The 16,265-nt window shown below is 60.0% G+C and overlaps 1 protein-coding gene across 1 annotated transcript in view; it reads left to right on the top strand.

Annotated features, from left to right (window-relative positions):
- The first annotated feature begins 1,213 nt into the window (after nt 1–1,213).
- Nucleotides 1,214–16,265, top strand: part of IQSEC2 (IQ motif and Sec7 domain ArfGEF 2) — a 41,319-nt gene continuing 26,267 nt past the window's right edge. The window contains exons 1-2 of the mRNA XM_067552111.1: nt 1,214–2,333; nt 6,776–6,805. Coding sequence (XP_067408212.1) covers nt 1,543–2,333; nt 6,776–6,805 — 821 coding nt within the window. The 5' untranslated portion in view covers nt 1,214–1,542. The remainder of the gene's footprint in view (nt 2,334–6,775; nt 6,806–16,265) is intronic.

The following is a 16,265-nucleotide window of genomic DNA, read 5'->3' as shown; positions in this document are numbered from 1 at the left end:
GATGGGGGGGCTGCCATGAGTGAGGCATCAGCTGGCCCCCAAGCTGAGGGAGGAATGCAGCAGCGCCAGGGAGGGGGGGTGCAGAATAATTGTCGTCCCCCCCCCCGGGCAGGTTGTGTGGGAAACACCAACCTCCTTGCTGCAGCCCTAGGGGTGTTCCCAAATACAGCTGGGGGGGGGGGGCTGGGCAGGCCCTCCCCCTGCCGGGTTATGTGCAGCTGTTCCCCCATCTGCCCCACCCCAGAGGTGGCTGCATCTCAGCGCCTGGGGAGGCCTCCCTGTGGCGTGTTATGTGCAGCTGTTCCCCACCCCAGAGGCAGCTGCAGCTCGGCGCTGGGCGGCTGTTCCCCAGCGGTGGGGAAGGGAATCCCTGCTGAGCCCCTGTGGTTTGTGCAGCTGATTTATTAATCCTGGCTCCTTAATTAATGTTCCCAGGCGGGGGGAGGAGACCCAGGTGCCTCCTAGGCCGGGCTGCACTTTCCTCCTCAGCAGCCTTCGCCTCTCGCCACATGGGGCCTGAGTCCCACCCGGCCGGGCCACGCACGGGCCCAGGCCGGGGACGCTTGATGTCTGCAGGAGAACAAACTGGAAGGAGCCTCAGGACGCCTGGGTTCTCTCCCCAGCTGTGGGGGGGCTGGTGGGGGGCTGGGAGCCAGGTAGTGGGTTCTACCCCTGGTTCTGGGAGGGGAGTGGGGTCTAGGGGGTAGAGCAGGGGTCCTGCGAGCCAGGACTCCAGCCTGCCTCATTGTGTCTTTGGGCCCATGCCTCAGTTTCCCCTCTCTCCTGCCTGCCTCCCGCTCTATGGCAGTGGAATCCACCCGTTATCGAACCAGGGACCAGCCGACCCACGGGCCCAGCCAGCTCCCCCGCCCCTGGTGCAGACCCACGGGCCCGGGCCCCTGCAGACCCACGGATCCATCTACCCCCGCCCCCGTCCTCTCTGGCCGGCGACCCCCGTCCAGGGGGCAGCGCGTGGCTGGGGCCAGGCAGAGACCCGTCCTGGGAGCACCCCACAGGCGGGGGCAGCCCCGACCCCCCCCCATCAGCCCCACTCAGCGCCCCCCAACCGCTCAGGGCTTCCCCCCGCTGGTCTCAACTTGGCACCCCCCTTCTGCGCCCCCCCCCCGGTCAGCTTCCCCAGGCTCGCCTCCCCCGCCCCCAGCAGAGCTCGGGGCTCCCCCCCCCCAGGCTCGGCCCCGGCGGGGCTCGGGCTCGGGCTCGCCGGGGCGCAGGGCGGCGCGCCGCGCCGGCAGTGCGCAGTGTGCTGTGCGCTGCGGCGGGCAGGCGGGCGGTCCGCTGCCGTCGCTCGGTGGAGGCAGCAGCCGGGGCCCCGCCGGCCCCTCCCCCGGGCTCCCCCGCCAGGCTCGGCGCTGGCCGGGACCCTGCAGCCTGCTGCGGCCGGCCGGGGGCTCGCGAGGCGGCCCGGGGGGGGAGGCAGAGCGGGGCGGGTCGAGGCCCCCCCCCCCAGCCCTCTCCACCATTGCCGGGCGCCGGGCGCAGGGCTCCGGGCGCAACCGCCTCCTCCTGCGGGCGTCCCTCTCCATGGAGGGCGGCGCGGGGGGGGCCGGTTCCGACAGCCCGAACCGGGCCGTGGAGTACCTGCTGGAGCTGAACAACATCATCGAGAGCCAGCAGAAGCTGCTGGAGACGCAGCGGCGCCGGATCGAAGAGCTGGAGGGGCAGCTGGAGCAGCTGAGCCAGGAGAACCGGGACCTGCGCGACGAGAACCGGGACCAGCCCGGTCGGGAGCGGGAGGGGCCGTTCCCCAACCGGGAGAGCCAGTACCAGAGCCGGACCGACCGGGACGGGCCGTACCCGAACCGGGAGAGCCAGTACCAGAGCCGGACCGACCGGGACGGGCCGTACCCGAACCGGGAGAGCCAGTACCAGAGCCGGACCGACCGGGAGGGGCCGTACCCGAACCGGGAGAGCCAGTACCAGAGCCGGACCGACCGGGACGGGCAGTACCAGAACTGGGAAGGGCAGTACCAGAACCGCTTGGACCGGGATGGGCAGTACCAGAACCGTTCAGACCGGGAGGGCCAGTACCAGAAGCGCATGGAGCGGGACGGGCCGTACCAGAACCGGGACAAGGAGCGAGAGCCCCACCACGGGAACCGCGATGGGCAGTACCAGAACCGGGACCAGTGCCAGCTGCACCGAGACAGCGGCTCCATCCGGGAGCGGAGTGGCCCCCACCAGGACCCCCGCCCGCCCCGGGAGCGGGAGCGGGGCCAGCTGAGCCGGGGCGCCTCCCGGAGCTCCAGTCCCGGAGCCGGCGGAGGCCACAGCACCAGTACCAGCACCAGCCCCGCTACCACCCTGCAGAGAAAGTAAGGAGCCGCACCCCCTGCTCTAGAACCTGCCCCGCTCTAGATCTCCTGGGGTCCCCAGGCCCGGATCTCTGCTCTGCTCTATTGTTATTGCTCTGGGTCTCTGCTCTAGAGCCATCTCCCCCTGCTCTGGGTCCTGGAGCCACCCTGCTCTAGACCATTCTGGATAGCTGCTCTGGATCAGTCCCCCCCTGCTCTAGGTCCTGGAGTCTCGGGCTCTGGGTCCTGGAGCGTCCTGCTCAGGGTCCCTCTCTCCCTGTTCTAGATTCGGGACTCACATTGCTCTGGATCCCTCTGGAGCTCTGCTCTGACCTCTGCTCTAGAGCCCCCTGTCAATGGTCTGGTTCCCTGTTCTGGCTCTGGATCCTTCTCCCTCTGCTCTAGATACCTTTACTTCCCCCCCACTCCAAGAGCCATCTGCCCCTTCTCTGGACCCCTCATCCCTGTTCTGCTCTAGATTCATCTCCTCCCAATCTGCTCCAGATCCTCTGCTGCTTTCTTCTAGCCCCATGCTCCACCCTGCTCTGGAACAGACCTCTCCCCTTTCCAGTAGATTCCCGTCTCTCCCCCCCATCTTCCTGGAACCCGTCAAGCATATCCCAGCATTAGGGGGTCCTAGGACCTCTAGAGCTGCTCCTGATGTGTCTAGAAGCAAGGGGTTCTACAGCCCGGAGCCTTGCATATCTAAAGGTGAGGGATTCTGGAGCCTGGTCTCCTGGAGTCTAGAAGAAGAGTTCCAGAGCCAGGATCCAGGTGTGTCAAGAAACGGTGCATGCCCCAGACATGCCTAGAAGCAGCGGATCACAGCGCCCACCCCACTGTGCTCCTAGCAGCGGGGGGTTCTAGGGCCTGAACATCCCACAATGCATCTGGAAGCAACCGTTCTAGAGTCTGTGCCCAGCATGTCCAGCAGAAGGGGGCTCTAGAACCTGCTCCTCTCTGCTGCCCAGACCTGGGGGTTGTGGAGCCTAGAGGCAGGACAATCTCAAGCCATCCCGCCCCATAGCTAGTAGCAGGAAGTCCTCTAGGTGACACCCCAATGCAGCAAGAAGCAGGGGCTTCTAGAGTCTGCCCCACGCATTGCTGGAGATGGGGTTCCAGTCCTTCTAGCTGGGGTTGGTAGATCACGGTCCCAACCTGCCTTCTGCCAGGAGGACTCTAGAGTCATGACAGCGTGAGTCTTCTAGAGTGTGGGTTCTCGCAGCAGGGGTTCCAGAACGGCTTTTGCTAGTCCTGGCACCATGGGGTTCTAGAGCGTGGTCCTGCCGTATCTAGCAGCAGGTGGGTTCTGGAGCCAGCCACACCGTTCCTGGCAGCAGGAGGGTGTTGAGACCTTGCACCCGGGAAGCCTACCATCAGGGGGTTCTAGAGACGCCCTGGCAACAGGGGTTCTAGAATCTGCTGAGAGCCAGCGGGATCTCGAACATGCTCCAAACACGCTCTGGGAGGGGAGTGGGGGCTAGTGGTCGGAGCTGGGGGCTGGGAGCCAGGACTCCTGGGTTCCATCGCTTTAGCATCCCATTAGGAAGGAATCAGGTCCCAGCTGCACTTTGGCTTCTGAAGGGATCCTGACCCCGACGGATCCTGCGCGGCGGCTCTTCCAGGGCCCGGATCCTTCACTCTGCCCTGCCAGCGCCCGCAGGGCCGCAGGGCTGTCTGCGCTTCCGTTTGTCCCTCCAAAACACGCCCCCCCCCCCGAGAAAATCCAAAGCTCCCTCCCCCACTTCTGAGTCATGGTCAGTCTCCTCCTAGGCCAGGGACGGTGTGTGAGTGGCAGGAGACCGGATGATCTCGGGGGGGAGGGGGGGGATCTGGGGAACTTTGCACGCGTGGGGGAGGATCTGGTGCCTTAGGACGGATCTGTTGGTTTACTGGGGATCTGGTGACCTTGGTGGGATCTGGGGATTTTATGGGGGTCTTGGCAAGTTTGCGAGAGGCTTTGGAGAGGATCCGGTGAGCTGGGAGACACCGGGGGGCGTTGGGGGTAGCTGGGCCGGCTTTGTGGGGCCTGCCTCAGCCCTGCGGGCCAGGCTGCGCTGAGGCGAGCCGTGTGGGGCGTGTGCGGTGGGAATTGATGTCTCCAGCCGCGTGTTCTCTTCCCTTCCCTGCGCCGCCTCCTCCCGCTGCTCAGAAATTAGCAACGTGGTTTGGATGCTGCGAATGACTTAAAGCAGCACAAATCTGTCTTGCTTCCACCGCCCACTCCGCGCCGAGGTGTTCAGCAGAACCCGGAGTGCGAGCGCTGGGGGGGCGGGCGGGGGAATGCAGGGGCCTGAGCTCCCCCCGCCCAGAGCCGGGGAGAGAAAGTAGGGTTCCTGGCTCCCCAGGCTTCCGGCTCTAACCACTGAACCCCACTCCCCTCCCGGCACTGGGAGAGAACCCAGGCGTCCTGGGTCCCAGCCCTCCCCCCCCCCAATCTAACCACTGAACCCCACTGCCCCACCGAGCTGGGGAGAAAACCCAGCAGTCCTGGCTCCCAGCTCCCCCCCGATCTAACCACTAGATCCCACTGCCCCACAGAGCTGGGGAGAGAACCCAGGCGTCCTGGGTCCCAGCCGAGGAATCTGTCAGGTGAGAAACGTGCAGTTAGGCTGCATCTGGCCCCCCCGCCCCATGGGTGCTGAGGTCAGAATCCAGCCCCGGGGCCGAACGGTTCTTTGTGACCTTCTAATTCTCGGCTTAGCCTGTTCTGTCTGGGCTTCTTCGCGTCCCCTGCCTTCCCCCGGGCGTATGGGGGTGAACCCAGGCATCCGGGCCAAAGCCCAGCTCAGGAGACCCCTGCCGCCTCCCCTGGATTTTCATGGGCAGGAGGCAGGTTTCTTCTTCACCTCCCATCCCAAATGGCTGTGGAGCAGTTCCCCAGTTGCCCTGCCCCAGAGGTGGCTGCATCGTAGCGCCAGGTGAGCCATCCCTGTGTGGCGTTATGTGTGGCTGCTCCCCGGCTGTCCCACCCCAGAGATGGCTGCATCTCAGCACCGGGAGAGCTGTTCCCGTGTGTCTATTGCCATCCTACCATCCCAGATGGCAGCTGCTAAGCACCCAGCGTGGAGGTGTCTGTAAAACATTCTGACCCCACAGGGCCAGATCCGGGGGAGGGAGGGGAGGTGGGTGTGGGGGCGGAGGATGGGCTGTAGCGTGTGTTATTATTATAGCCCTGTTCCCAGCTGGCCCCAGGTTGGGGGGCTGGCTTGGAGGAGCAGGGAATGGGGGGTGGGCCTTTCCCCGCTAGAGGGGGCGCCGGCTCCGGGGTTCAGATCTCAAGCTCACGTGGCCAGCTGGTCTCCCCCCCCCCACTCCTCGGAGGACGGGAAACGGCAGCAGATGGGGCTGTCGGTGGGAACTGTGGGCTGATGACGCCTGACCCCTGGCCCCTGCTGCTGCGCCACCTGTTCCTGGGAAAAAGCCCCACTGGGCTCCCAGTGCCGGGGCAGGCGGCCAGAGCTGCTGGGCCAGTGATGCCCCAGCCCCTTCCCCCACCTAGGAGCCAGCCAGTCCTGGCCTGGGGCCACACGGGAGCCAGGGCTCCGGGGTTCTTGGGGAGGGGGGGGGGTCTAGTGGTTAGAGCGGGGGTGGCTGGGCACCAGGATGCCTGGGTTCTCTCCTTGGCTCTGGGAGGGGAGCCTAGTGGTTAGAGTGTGGGGGCTGGGCACCAGGACGCCTGGGTTCTCTCCTCAGCTCTGGGAGGGGAGCCTAGTGGTTAGAGCGGCGGGCTCTGGAGGTCTGGACACCTGGGTTCTATGAATCTTCCCCACTGTCCCTGCTCTGACTCCAGTCCTTTTCTCCAATTAGTTAATGAGCTGTTTAATTTGGCCCCGTCTCTTCCCTTCCCCCCCGCCATGTTGCCCTGATGTGAATCGCGGACCCTGGCCTGCCCGGCGCCTGCCCGACCCCCGACGCAGCGTCTGTGGGGAGGCCCCGGGGCCTGGCCCCTGTAGGGCAGGACGGTCTGGCTGGGGGGGGGGAGGGGCTTTCCCCAAACTCCCCCAATGTCACATGACGCCATTGCAGCGGGAGCTGGAGCAATTTGTATTTGACGCCCCCTTCCTCCCCCAGTGAGAGTGTGTTCCCATCCCCCCCTCCCCCCGGAAACAGCGCTGGGTGTGGGGCGCCCAGGGCTGGGCTGCTGGGGGCTGTGGGTCGGAAGTGAGGGGCACCGGCCGCTCTGGGGCTGGGGGGTTTCCAGGGGGGGGCTGCAGGTCTGGATTCAGCTGCGGTTTCCCCCGCTCTCTGGCTTTCACCTCCCCCCCCCGCACATCCAGGACGCCTGGGTTCAAATCCTGGCCCCAGCTACTTTCCTCATTCCTGTCTCCCGCTGGTCCCCAGCAGCAATGGGGTGGGGGCCCTGCGGTCTCGGTGCTGGGGGTGGGGGGCTGGGGAAAGGGGCGTCCGGCTGGGGGTGCTGCCGTCGCTTACCCTGGTCTCTCTGTCCCTCTCTTCCGCAGGTCGGACGGCGAGAACTCCCGAACCGTCAGGTCAGTGGCCGTGTCCCTCCTCCGCCTGCATTGGCTCGCGCCCCGCTTGCCGTGCCGTCTCCCCTCCCCGGGGCCCCCCAGGCTGTTTTAGTCCCCTCCATCCCGGTCTGATCCGGGCCCATTTTGGCCCACAGATCTGCCCCTCCCTCCCCGGCCGGACGCGGGATGGGGGGGTCGTGGGACGGGCCCAGCCCATCTCCGGTCCCTCCCGGGCCTGCATCCACATGGCCCCGGCAGGGGGTAAGACAGGTGTCCCCCCCCCCTTGGCTGTGACTTGGTGTGTTTGTGGCGGGCGGCCCCGGCCTCTGCTGGCAAGGGGCACTGGCTGGGGGCGGGGGGGGGGGGGGGCTGCAGGGGACGCTGTGGACTCTGTGGCATGGGCTAGAGACACGTGTCCTGGAGTGGCGTGGCAGGGCGAGGGGGGGGGACAGCCGCCCGGGGGGGGGAATCTCAGGTCCAGCCTGGCTGGAGACCCCAATTTCCTGGGCTCGGCTCCGCGCGGCGAAGGGGCTGCTGCGCCGTGCACCAGCGGCGTGGGGCAGAGCGGCTTTCGCGGGTGCTGGGGGGGGGGGGGCAGACGGATGGGGAAAGGGGGTGTCAGGCTGCCCCGCGGGGTGATCTCGGTCGGGATCTGGGCAGCGCCCGGCCCAACAGGGGCCTGGTCCCCATCCAGGCCCGGGGGTGCTGTTGCAGTGTGAGCCACGCTACTGGTGCATTTCGAGGTCTGAGCTGTCCCGGGGCTTCCCCGAGAATCTCGCCTGTCACGAACTTCGGGGCAGTTCGACCGAACGGATAAAGAACCGCGGGGAGAATCTGCCGTTTCGCTCGTGGGAATGGGAAACATTCACAGAACCCAGGCGTCCTGGCTCCCAGCCCCCCCCTTACCTCTGGACCCCCACTCCTCTCTCAGAGCCGGGGAGAGAACCCAGGCGTCCTGGCTCCCAGCCTCCCCCGCTCTCACCACTAGACCCTGCTCCCCGCCCAGAGCTGGGAATAGAAAAATTTCCCTCCGCTAATTATCTAATTAGTCAAGCAATTATTTCCAATTTCCCCCTGTTCCTATATTATACATAACACACACAACCACTGCTTCTAAACACCACATGGATACTGTGTGTGTGTGTGTGTGTGTGTGTGTGTGTGTGTTGTGTTAACACAATATGTACTCACAACATTGCTGGATCAGTGCATAGATATTGATGTAAATAACAGAGTGGCTTGAGCAGGGGGGAGCTGGGAGCCAGGATGCCTGGGTTCTCTCCCCAGCGCTGGGAGGGGTGTGGGGTCTAGTGGCTAGAGCAGGGGACTGGGAGCCTGGACGCCTGGGTTCTATCCCTGGCTCAGAGAGTGGGGGTGAGATGGAAGTGAACCCAGGAGTCCTGGCTCCCCCCCTTCCCCCCGCTCTAACCACTAGGCCCCACTCCCCATAGCATGTTCCATCCCGTGCGTTGTGTTGGGGGCAGGGTTGTCTGGCTGTGCCGTGGTGCTCTCCCGTCGCCCAGAACTGGGCCCCGGTGTCGGGATGGGATGCTATTGCTCGGGTCACCCCTTCTTCAGTGGCTGGGGGAGATCTTGTGTTGTGCCAATCCCCTGCCCCAAGAGGGGGTGCTGGGCCGTCCCGCCAGGCTGGGACTTTCCCGCCGCCTTCGGCCCGCAGGCAGAGGCGCGGGGGGCCCGGCGGGGCACGGCGTGGCGTCGTCTCACGGCGGGTCGGTGTCATGATGGGCGGTGACCGGGCCTGTCCCTCCCGCCTTGACCCCGCCTCGGCGCCCCAATCGCGGGCGTGTTCCCAGGCCCTTGTGTCCCGGCTGGTGTCGGGGGAAACCGCCTGGGCTCGGGAGGCTGGTTTGGGCCTGGTGGCGCTTCCTGGCATCGGCACGATTTTGCATCGGGTGTGGGGGGCTGGGCCGCTCGGCTGTGCTGAGACCGGCACGGGCGGGACGGGGGGGCGGGGAGCTTCCGGTCTCTGAGGCTGGCCGGCGGGCGGGGGATTCGCCAGCTGGGCCGGTGGCCTGAGCTCGCTCGCCGTGGCCCCCTGGCGCGAGGCCTTCGGGACGGGCCGGGGCCGTGCGGCGTCACAGGGGCGCCGAGGGGCTGGGATGCCGATCGGGCCCCGGTCGCCCCGGCCCCGCGCCAACGGCGCGTGTTGCAACAGAGCTGCGATGTGGCGCCAACACGCCCGAGATAGCATCATTAGGCTGAGAGCCTGGCGTTGCCACCCCCCGTCCCCGCAGCCGGGCAGGGGGCCAAGCCGCCGGTGCCAGCTGGCAGGAACAGCAGGGCTGTCGGGCGGGGGTGGAGACACCCAGCCTCTCCCTTCCCCCCCCCCACCTCGACCCGCCAGACCCCATTTCCCTCCGAGAGCCAGGGAGAGAAGCCAGGAGTCCTGGCTCCCCACCCCGCCCTGCTCTGACCCCCCCAGACCTCCGTCCCCTACCGGAGCTGGGATAGGACCCAGGAGTCCTGGCTCGCCCCCGCCCCCAAGAGGTGGGAGGGTAGTGGGGTCCAGTGGTTAGAGCTGGGGGGAGGGGCTGGGAGCCCGGATGCCTGGGTTCTCTCCCCAGACAGTGGCTGGGCTGTGTTGCTAGGGGTGGGTGGTAGTTGAACGTGGAGGCTAATGTAGCAGGAGGTTGCTTGGAGACTTGGGGGGGGGTGGGGGGAGCTGACAGCTCGGAGGAGGACTGACAATGTAGGGCTGCCAGGATATGTTTCCATGGCAACCAGAAACATACACAGCACCAGCCTCCCAACAGCTGTGTCTACAGTAGGCGAGATTCACAGGGTGCAGCCACCTCTGGGGCGGGGCAGCCGAGGAACGGCCACACATAATGCTGCACAGGGGCGGCTCGCCCAGTGCTGAGATGCAGCCTCCTCTGGGGTGGGGCAGTGGAGGAACAGCTGCATACAACACTGCATGGGGCGGGCTCCCTGGCACTAGGATGCAGCTACGTCTTCCATCTTTCATCTGTTTCATTCACCTCCTCCTCGGTTTCCTCATGAGCCTCTCCTGTGTCTGGCTTTATTTGCCCTTGGCTGCACCAGCTGTGGGGTGGAGAACGGGGCGGGAGGGACTTGGAGGCTGGCGCATCATCAGCAAAGGGCACCCTACAATAAACAACCCAGAGACCCCCCACAATAAACAAACCAGCATACACAGGGAGATCCTGCAGTAACAAATCAGAGAGCCTTCAGAATAGCAAATAGGGGGCCACACGCAGAAACCCGAAAATAAACTGAGAGAGAAGAGAGACCCTACAATAACAAACCAGAAGGACTCCACAATAAACTCACTGAAGTATGCAGACAGCCTCTACAATAACCAAATCAGAAAGACTCCGTAATAACAAACAGGGACACACAGAGAGACCCTACGATAAACAATCTGGTGTACCCAGAGAGACCCTACCATAACAAAGTGGCGCAGGTGCAGTGGGGAGTGCAGGCTGGGGGCGATTTCGGGGGGTGGCAGGTCAGGTTGAGTGGGTATTCGGGGGGCCATATGGGGAATGCCTGGTTGTTATGAAGCCTAGAGGGGTGGGGGTGGGGGCTGGAATCGGCATTGTTACTAAAAATAAATCCCCCCCCCCCTTTCCTGGATTAATTCATAGCTGGAGTTTGAGTCATCATCAAGCAGCTGGAGGGATGCAGGTGTGTGTGTGAGAGGGTGGGAGAGACGTGTGTGTGTGTGTGTGTGTGTGTCCCTGCCACCCCTCCTGGAGGGAACCCGGCTTGTGGGTCTGCTCTGGGGGGGGAGGCGGCAGGATGCCGGGGTAGATGGGCCTGTGGGTCTGCTCTGCTCTGGGGGGGGAGGCGGCAGGAAGCCGGGGTAGATGGGCCTGTGGGTCTGCTCTGGGGGGGAGGCGGCAGGATGCCGGGGTAGATGGGCCTGTGGGTCTGCTCTGCTCTGGGCGGGAGGAGGCAGGAAGCCGGGGTAGATGGGCCTGTGGGTCTGCTCTGGGCGGGAGGCGGCAGGATGCCGGGGTAGATGGGCCTGTGGGTCTGCTCTGGGCGGGAGGAGGCAGGATGCCGGGGTAGATGGGCCTGTGGGTCTGCTCTGGGCGGGAGGCGGCAGGATGCCGGGGTAGATGGGCCTGTGGGTCTGCTCTGGGGGGGGAGGCGGCAGGATGCCGGGGTAGATGGGCCTGTGGGTCTGCTCTGGGGGGGAGGCGGCAGGATGCCGGGGTAGATGGGCCTGTGGGTCTGCTCTGGGGGGGAGGCGGCAGGATGCCGGGGTAGATGGGCCTGTGGGTCTGCTCTCACAGACTCAGACTCTAAGGCCAGGTGGGCCCATCATGGTCATTGAGTCTGACCTGCACATCGCAAGCCACAGAAGCACCCACCCCTGTACCAGACCCACAACCTCTGCCCGAGTTGCTGACGTCCTCGGATCCCGGTTTAAAGACTTCGCGTCCCAGAGGCTCCACCGTTTACACTAGTTGAAAGCTGCAAGGGGCTCGTGCCCCCCGCTGCAGAGGAAGGCAAAAGCCCCCCGGGGTCTTTGCCAATCTGACCGGGGGGAAATTCCTTCCCGACCCCAAATCTGGCGATCCGTTAGACCCTGAGCATGTGGGCCAGACCCACCAGCCAGGCACCTGGTAAGAACGGGCTGCAGTAACTCAGCGCCTGCCCCGGCCAGTGTCCCATCTCCGGCCGGCGCAGATCCGCTCCATGCCTCGTCGTACCATACACTTGTCCCGGACCCAGGGAGCTTTGTTTTGTCACCCCACCGCTCTCCGCGCGGAGGCTCTTCCAGAAGGGCACTGCTCCGATGGGTAGAAACCGGCGCCTCGTTTCCAGCTTACACTTGTTGGTGGCCGGTTTATATCCTCGGTTCTTGTGTCTACACTGGCGCGTCACTGAAATGACTCCTCTCCCCCCCCCGGTGTTTCGCTGTGATGTATTTATAGAGCGAGGCCTCTCCCCCCAGGCTTTGTCTGGTGCAGCTAAACAAGCCAAGCTCCGTGAGTCTTCCATGCCGCGGCTCATCCTAGCCGCCTGTGCCTGCACCTGTTCCTGTTTGACTTCATCTTCCGGAAACCGGGCAGGCCGGAGTGGCAGGCAGTGTTGGAGAGGAGCTCTCACCAGTGATCTGGGGTGGAGGAGGCGGGATGCCGGGGTAGATGGGCCCATAGGTCTGATCCAAGGCAGCCATTTTTGTGTTATCGTCTGAAAAAAAAAAGTTGCTAGGAAAAAAAAAAACAAACAACCCCCAAGGTAGTTACGCCTGCTGGAAGAATTAATCATTTAGGGGAAAAAAAATAAAAGCCGCACTCTCCGTAGGTGTATTGTCTCGGAGATGACTTGTGAGACGCGGTGTTACAATGGGAGCTCAGCCGTGTGTCTGTCTGTGGGAAGAAATGTATCCAGGTGCTGAAGGCAGCTGATGGGATCAGATGTAAATCTCACACACACGCTCTGCAGCACCCAGCCCCTCCAGCAGGGGGCGGCAGGACCACCCACCCACCCACACACACACACACAGAGCTCCCCCGCAATTTAACAATGAATTCAGTGGACACCTATGTGAATAGTGTGACTGCGAAACATGGCTGTCACATAGGATTTGCGAGGTTGCATTATAAATGGCTAATGATTAGAAATCTCTAAACATGATAAAACTCTAATAATCACTATCCTGCACAGCCAAAGGGACAGAATGAAGGGCAGATCATGGTTTGTCCATGCTGGGTTAATATCAGATGGTGTAGGTTGTGTATGGAGGGATTCTGATATGATCGATATCATATTATACACAGACATATTCACGTATGACTAGGAATTTGATAAATGATAGGAATTCAATCTCACCTTCATTTTTGTCTCGGCATATACACACGTAGCTCTGAGCTCTGTGTTATATTCAAAACCATGCGTGTATATTTCTGTCGGTAGCTAGGACTAGTGTAATATTATGAATAGGTATTAACAGCTCTATGGGGAGATGAGGATCATGTTATATACACAGGTGTTATAAATATAGAGAGAGAGACAAAGATATACACCTGGGTGAGAATACACAGATCTCTATAACGCTAGCGCTCGGTGTATCTGGGCATAGTATCCTATCATACGAGTGTCTGTATTCCCGGCTCTGTGTGTAATAATTCCGATCTATTAATGGAATACAATTAATTACTAATAAGTGAATAGCTGTATGAGTATCTATGAATATCATTATACTCGTAGGTGTTTCTAAACATAAACAGACACACACAAGCGTAGATGCATAGCTGTTACTATACTTAATAACGGCTGTAGGTGTGTCTCTGGGTATCGCAATATTCGTAGGTATCGCTATGTATGTACAGGCACACGTTATACGATGTATCCTACAGTGCTCTGCTGTACTCTGCTAGCTATCTGCATATCGCTAGTCAGATAATAGTCAGATATATTTGCATATCCACGCATGAGGATGTGCATGTACCTGACTATAAAGTCATATACTAACATTTGACTAGGCCGTCTCTTAGCTACGTGTCTGTGTCTAGCAATACAGTATTTTACACACACACGTATCGGGAAGAGATGTCAATGACTGTATATTAATAACATTTCTTACTGCTCAGTTGATTTGATCTTTTATAATAGAACCCTAGAGATGTGCATGTTGTGTGTATATCCAGGGCAGATTACAGCCACAGATATACAGGTAGAGCTAACGTGTCATGTGATGTTATATTACAGTATCATTCATATCCCTAGCTGGATGTGTGGTGTCTAGAACTGTAATGTGGTATACAATAATCGTACTTGATGAATTCCCCCGACTTTTCCCTTTTTTCTTGCACTTTGGGGTCAACAGGATCCCTTGTATTGCCCTCCACCACTCCTAACACTTGCGACTCTGTGTTATGATCATTTACTCTAACCCAATCTCATGCTTCAGGGCTGCAGCCATGTGCCTGGAGGGGCAGGAAGGATGTTTTCCTTTAGTGGACAATCTTGTTGTTTTTGCCCCACCTTCCTCCGAAGCATGTGGGGTTGGCCATGATACCAGCCAGAGGTGCTCTGAGCTAGCAAGGGGGTCGATTGTCTGGCCGTATCTCAATCGAATACATGTCATGGCACGGGCCATGGGCATTGGTGGGGCCTCAGTTTCCCCCGTTCTCAAGAGTTTAGTTTTCTGAGCACTGAAATGCTTTACTCTAACTGAAGAGACAAGGTGGGCGAGGGAATATCTCTGTTATTGGACCAACTTCTGTTGGTGAGAGACAAGCTTTCGAGCTTACACAGAACTCGTGTTCAGATCTTTAAGTAAAGTCTCTGGGCTCAGGACATGGGTGACGGGGTGAAATTCTCTGGCCTGTGATTCAAGAAGTCAGACTAGACGATCTAATGATCTCGGAAACGATAATATTCATAAAGACGTGTAAATAAATACAATGCGATCCTATTGATAGAAATGGACACATATAGCTATTATTCTATTCTATTCTATTCTCCAGGATATGTGTAGATCTATGAATATATTATAATACGTAATATAATTAATACGATCTAGGAATATAACAGTCACAGACGTCTGTGTCAATTTCTGTATCTAGCGGTGGCTATCTTAGATCACAGTCCTAGATTTACGCGTATCTATCAATATTAGATCACGAGCACCGATATTTTTGTGGATCTGGGAATACAATGCCGTATTCATAGATGTGGGTGTATATTTCTGTAGCCAGCATTTCAATCTATTAAGAGCTTTCTGTAGATAGTTATGAAATCTATAACCAAGCGGGGAAGGGTTAGATTTTTGTCAACAGATGTAGATTTCACCATGCACACACAAGCCAATGGAAAACTTTTTTCCATTGGTAATAATCAGCTTTTTCAGACAGGCACAGTAAGAAACGTGCTTTTTGAGAACGTATTCAAATTCCGTTTCAGGATCTTCACTTTTCGTACGTTTTGACGTCTGAGTTTGATGGTTTGTGTTTTCGTGGTTAGAAAACGTTACCTGTTTGCATCTCAACACCCTCCGCCATGAAATAATCCTTGGCTGACTCCTGCCATGTCTGACCTCCGCTGTCATTTTTTGCAGCTGCGGAATTTTAAATTGATAAAAACTGGGAGGGGGAAAGTCATGAAACCCATAATTTTGCACCACTGTGAAAATGTAAATGGATCCAAACGGGGGGAAAAAGGCTTAAAAATCAACAAGATGGTTCGTCAAAACTGGAAAACCATAAAAATAAAACTCTGCCGAGCCGCGCTGTAATATTGCTCGCCGGGCGCCTGGATTTCTGTGCAGTCCACACTATTCATAGCAAGACGTGTACATGTGACATCTGTATTCACAGCTCTAGGGGTATATTTGGGTAGCCAGCTGTGAAATCCGTACCAGTCCTAGCGATACACGTATATTTCTGCAGAGAACTGCAGAATCTATCAGCTCCCTGCCTACAGGTGTCAATCTCGATAGAGGCCTGTGATATCTGTAGGGTCCCGGGTTCTAGGTGTAGATTTCTGTCGAAAGTTAAATCCTTGAGCAGAGATATGTGTTTATTCCCTCTCACCTCTATTGTGTATTAACACACTCACCCTCACCCGCACCAGTGTTCGCAACCCACAAACAATTCACTCCCGAAAGCAGAGTAAGAGTTGCTAAGTAACCAGTGTTTCTTTACCTATTACTCCTACCAACCCAAGGACTTCAATGCAAGAGAATTAATAGCTGGGGACATTAGCGACCTTACCGTCTCCCGAACAAACACCCCACCCCCTGCTCTAACCACTAGCCCCCACTCCCTCCCAGAGCTGGGGAGAGAACCCAGGCGTCCTGGCTCCTAGACATCCCTGCTCTAACCACTAGACACCCCCTCCCCCAGATGCTTGCACGCTATTTTCTGTGTGGGCTGTGCGGCGCAGGCTGGTTTGTTATTGTAGGGTCTCTCCTCAAACCCCTGATCCTGAATATGAGATATCTTGCAGCCACTCTGCCCTCTAGTGCCTGTTCCCGTCTCTGCAGCTGAAATGTCCACAGAAGCAGCCGGCAGAGAACCCAGGAGTCCGGGCTCACAGCTCCCCGCCCGCGCAACCACTAGACCCCAGTCCCCGCCCAGTGCCAGAGCGAGAACCCAGGCTCCCAGCCCCCCTGCTCTGACCACTAGACACCACTCCCCTGCCAGAGGAAGAACCCAGGGTCCTGGCTCCCTCCCACCCCAGCAGGCTCAGAGGCCTGGGGGACGCTCCCAGTTCCTTCTAGCTCCCTCCCTTCCTGTTGACAGCCCGGCTGTGTGTGAGCCTCCCCCCTCCACGTCAATCTCCCCCCCCCCCCCCGCTGTGCCAGAGACATCCGGCCCAGCTGGAACCGTCCCTGGTTCGGGTGGGTTGTGGGGTGGGGTGCGGCTGGGAGCCAGGACTCCTGGGTTCTCTCCTGGCTCTGGGAAGGGCAGTGGGGTGTAGTGGTTAGAGCAAGGGGGAGGGGCTGGGAGCCAGGACTCCTGGGTTCTCTCCTGGCTCT

Source organism: Emydura macquarii, unplaced genomic scaffold (genome assembly GCF_026122565.2).
Source record: "Emydura macquarii macquarii isolate MOO-44397 ecotype Brisbane River unplaced genomic scaffold, CSIRO-AGI_Emac_v2 contig_1386, whole genome shotgun sequence".
NCBI classification, from domain to species: Eukaryota; Metazoa; Chordata; order Testudines; family Chelidae; genus Emydura; species Emydura macquarii.
The sequence above is the reverse complement of the archived record's forward strand: the minus strand, read 5'-3'. Positions and strand labels throughout refer to the sequence as shown.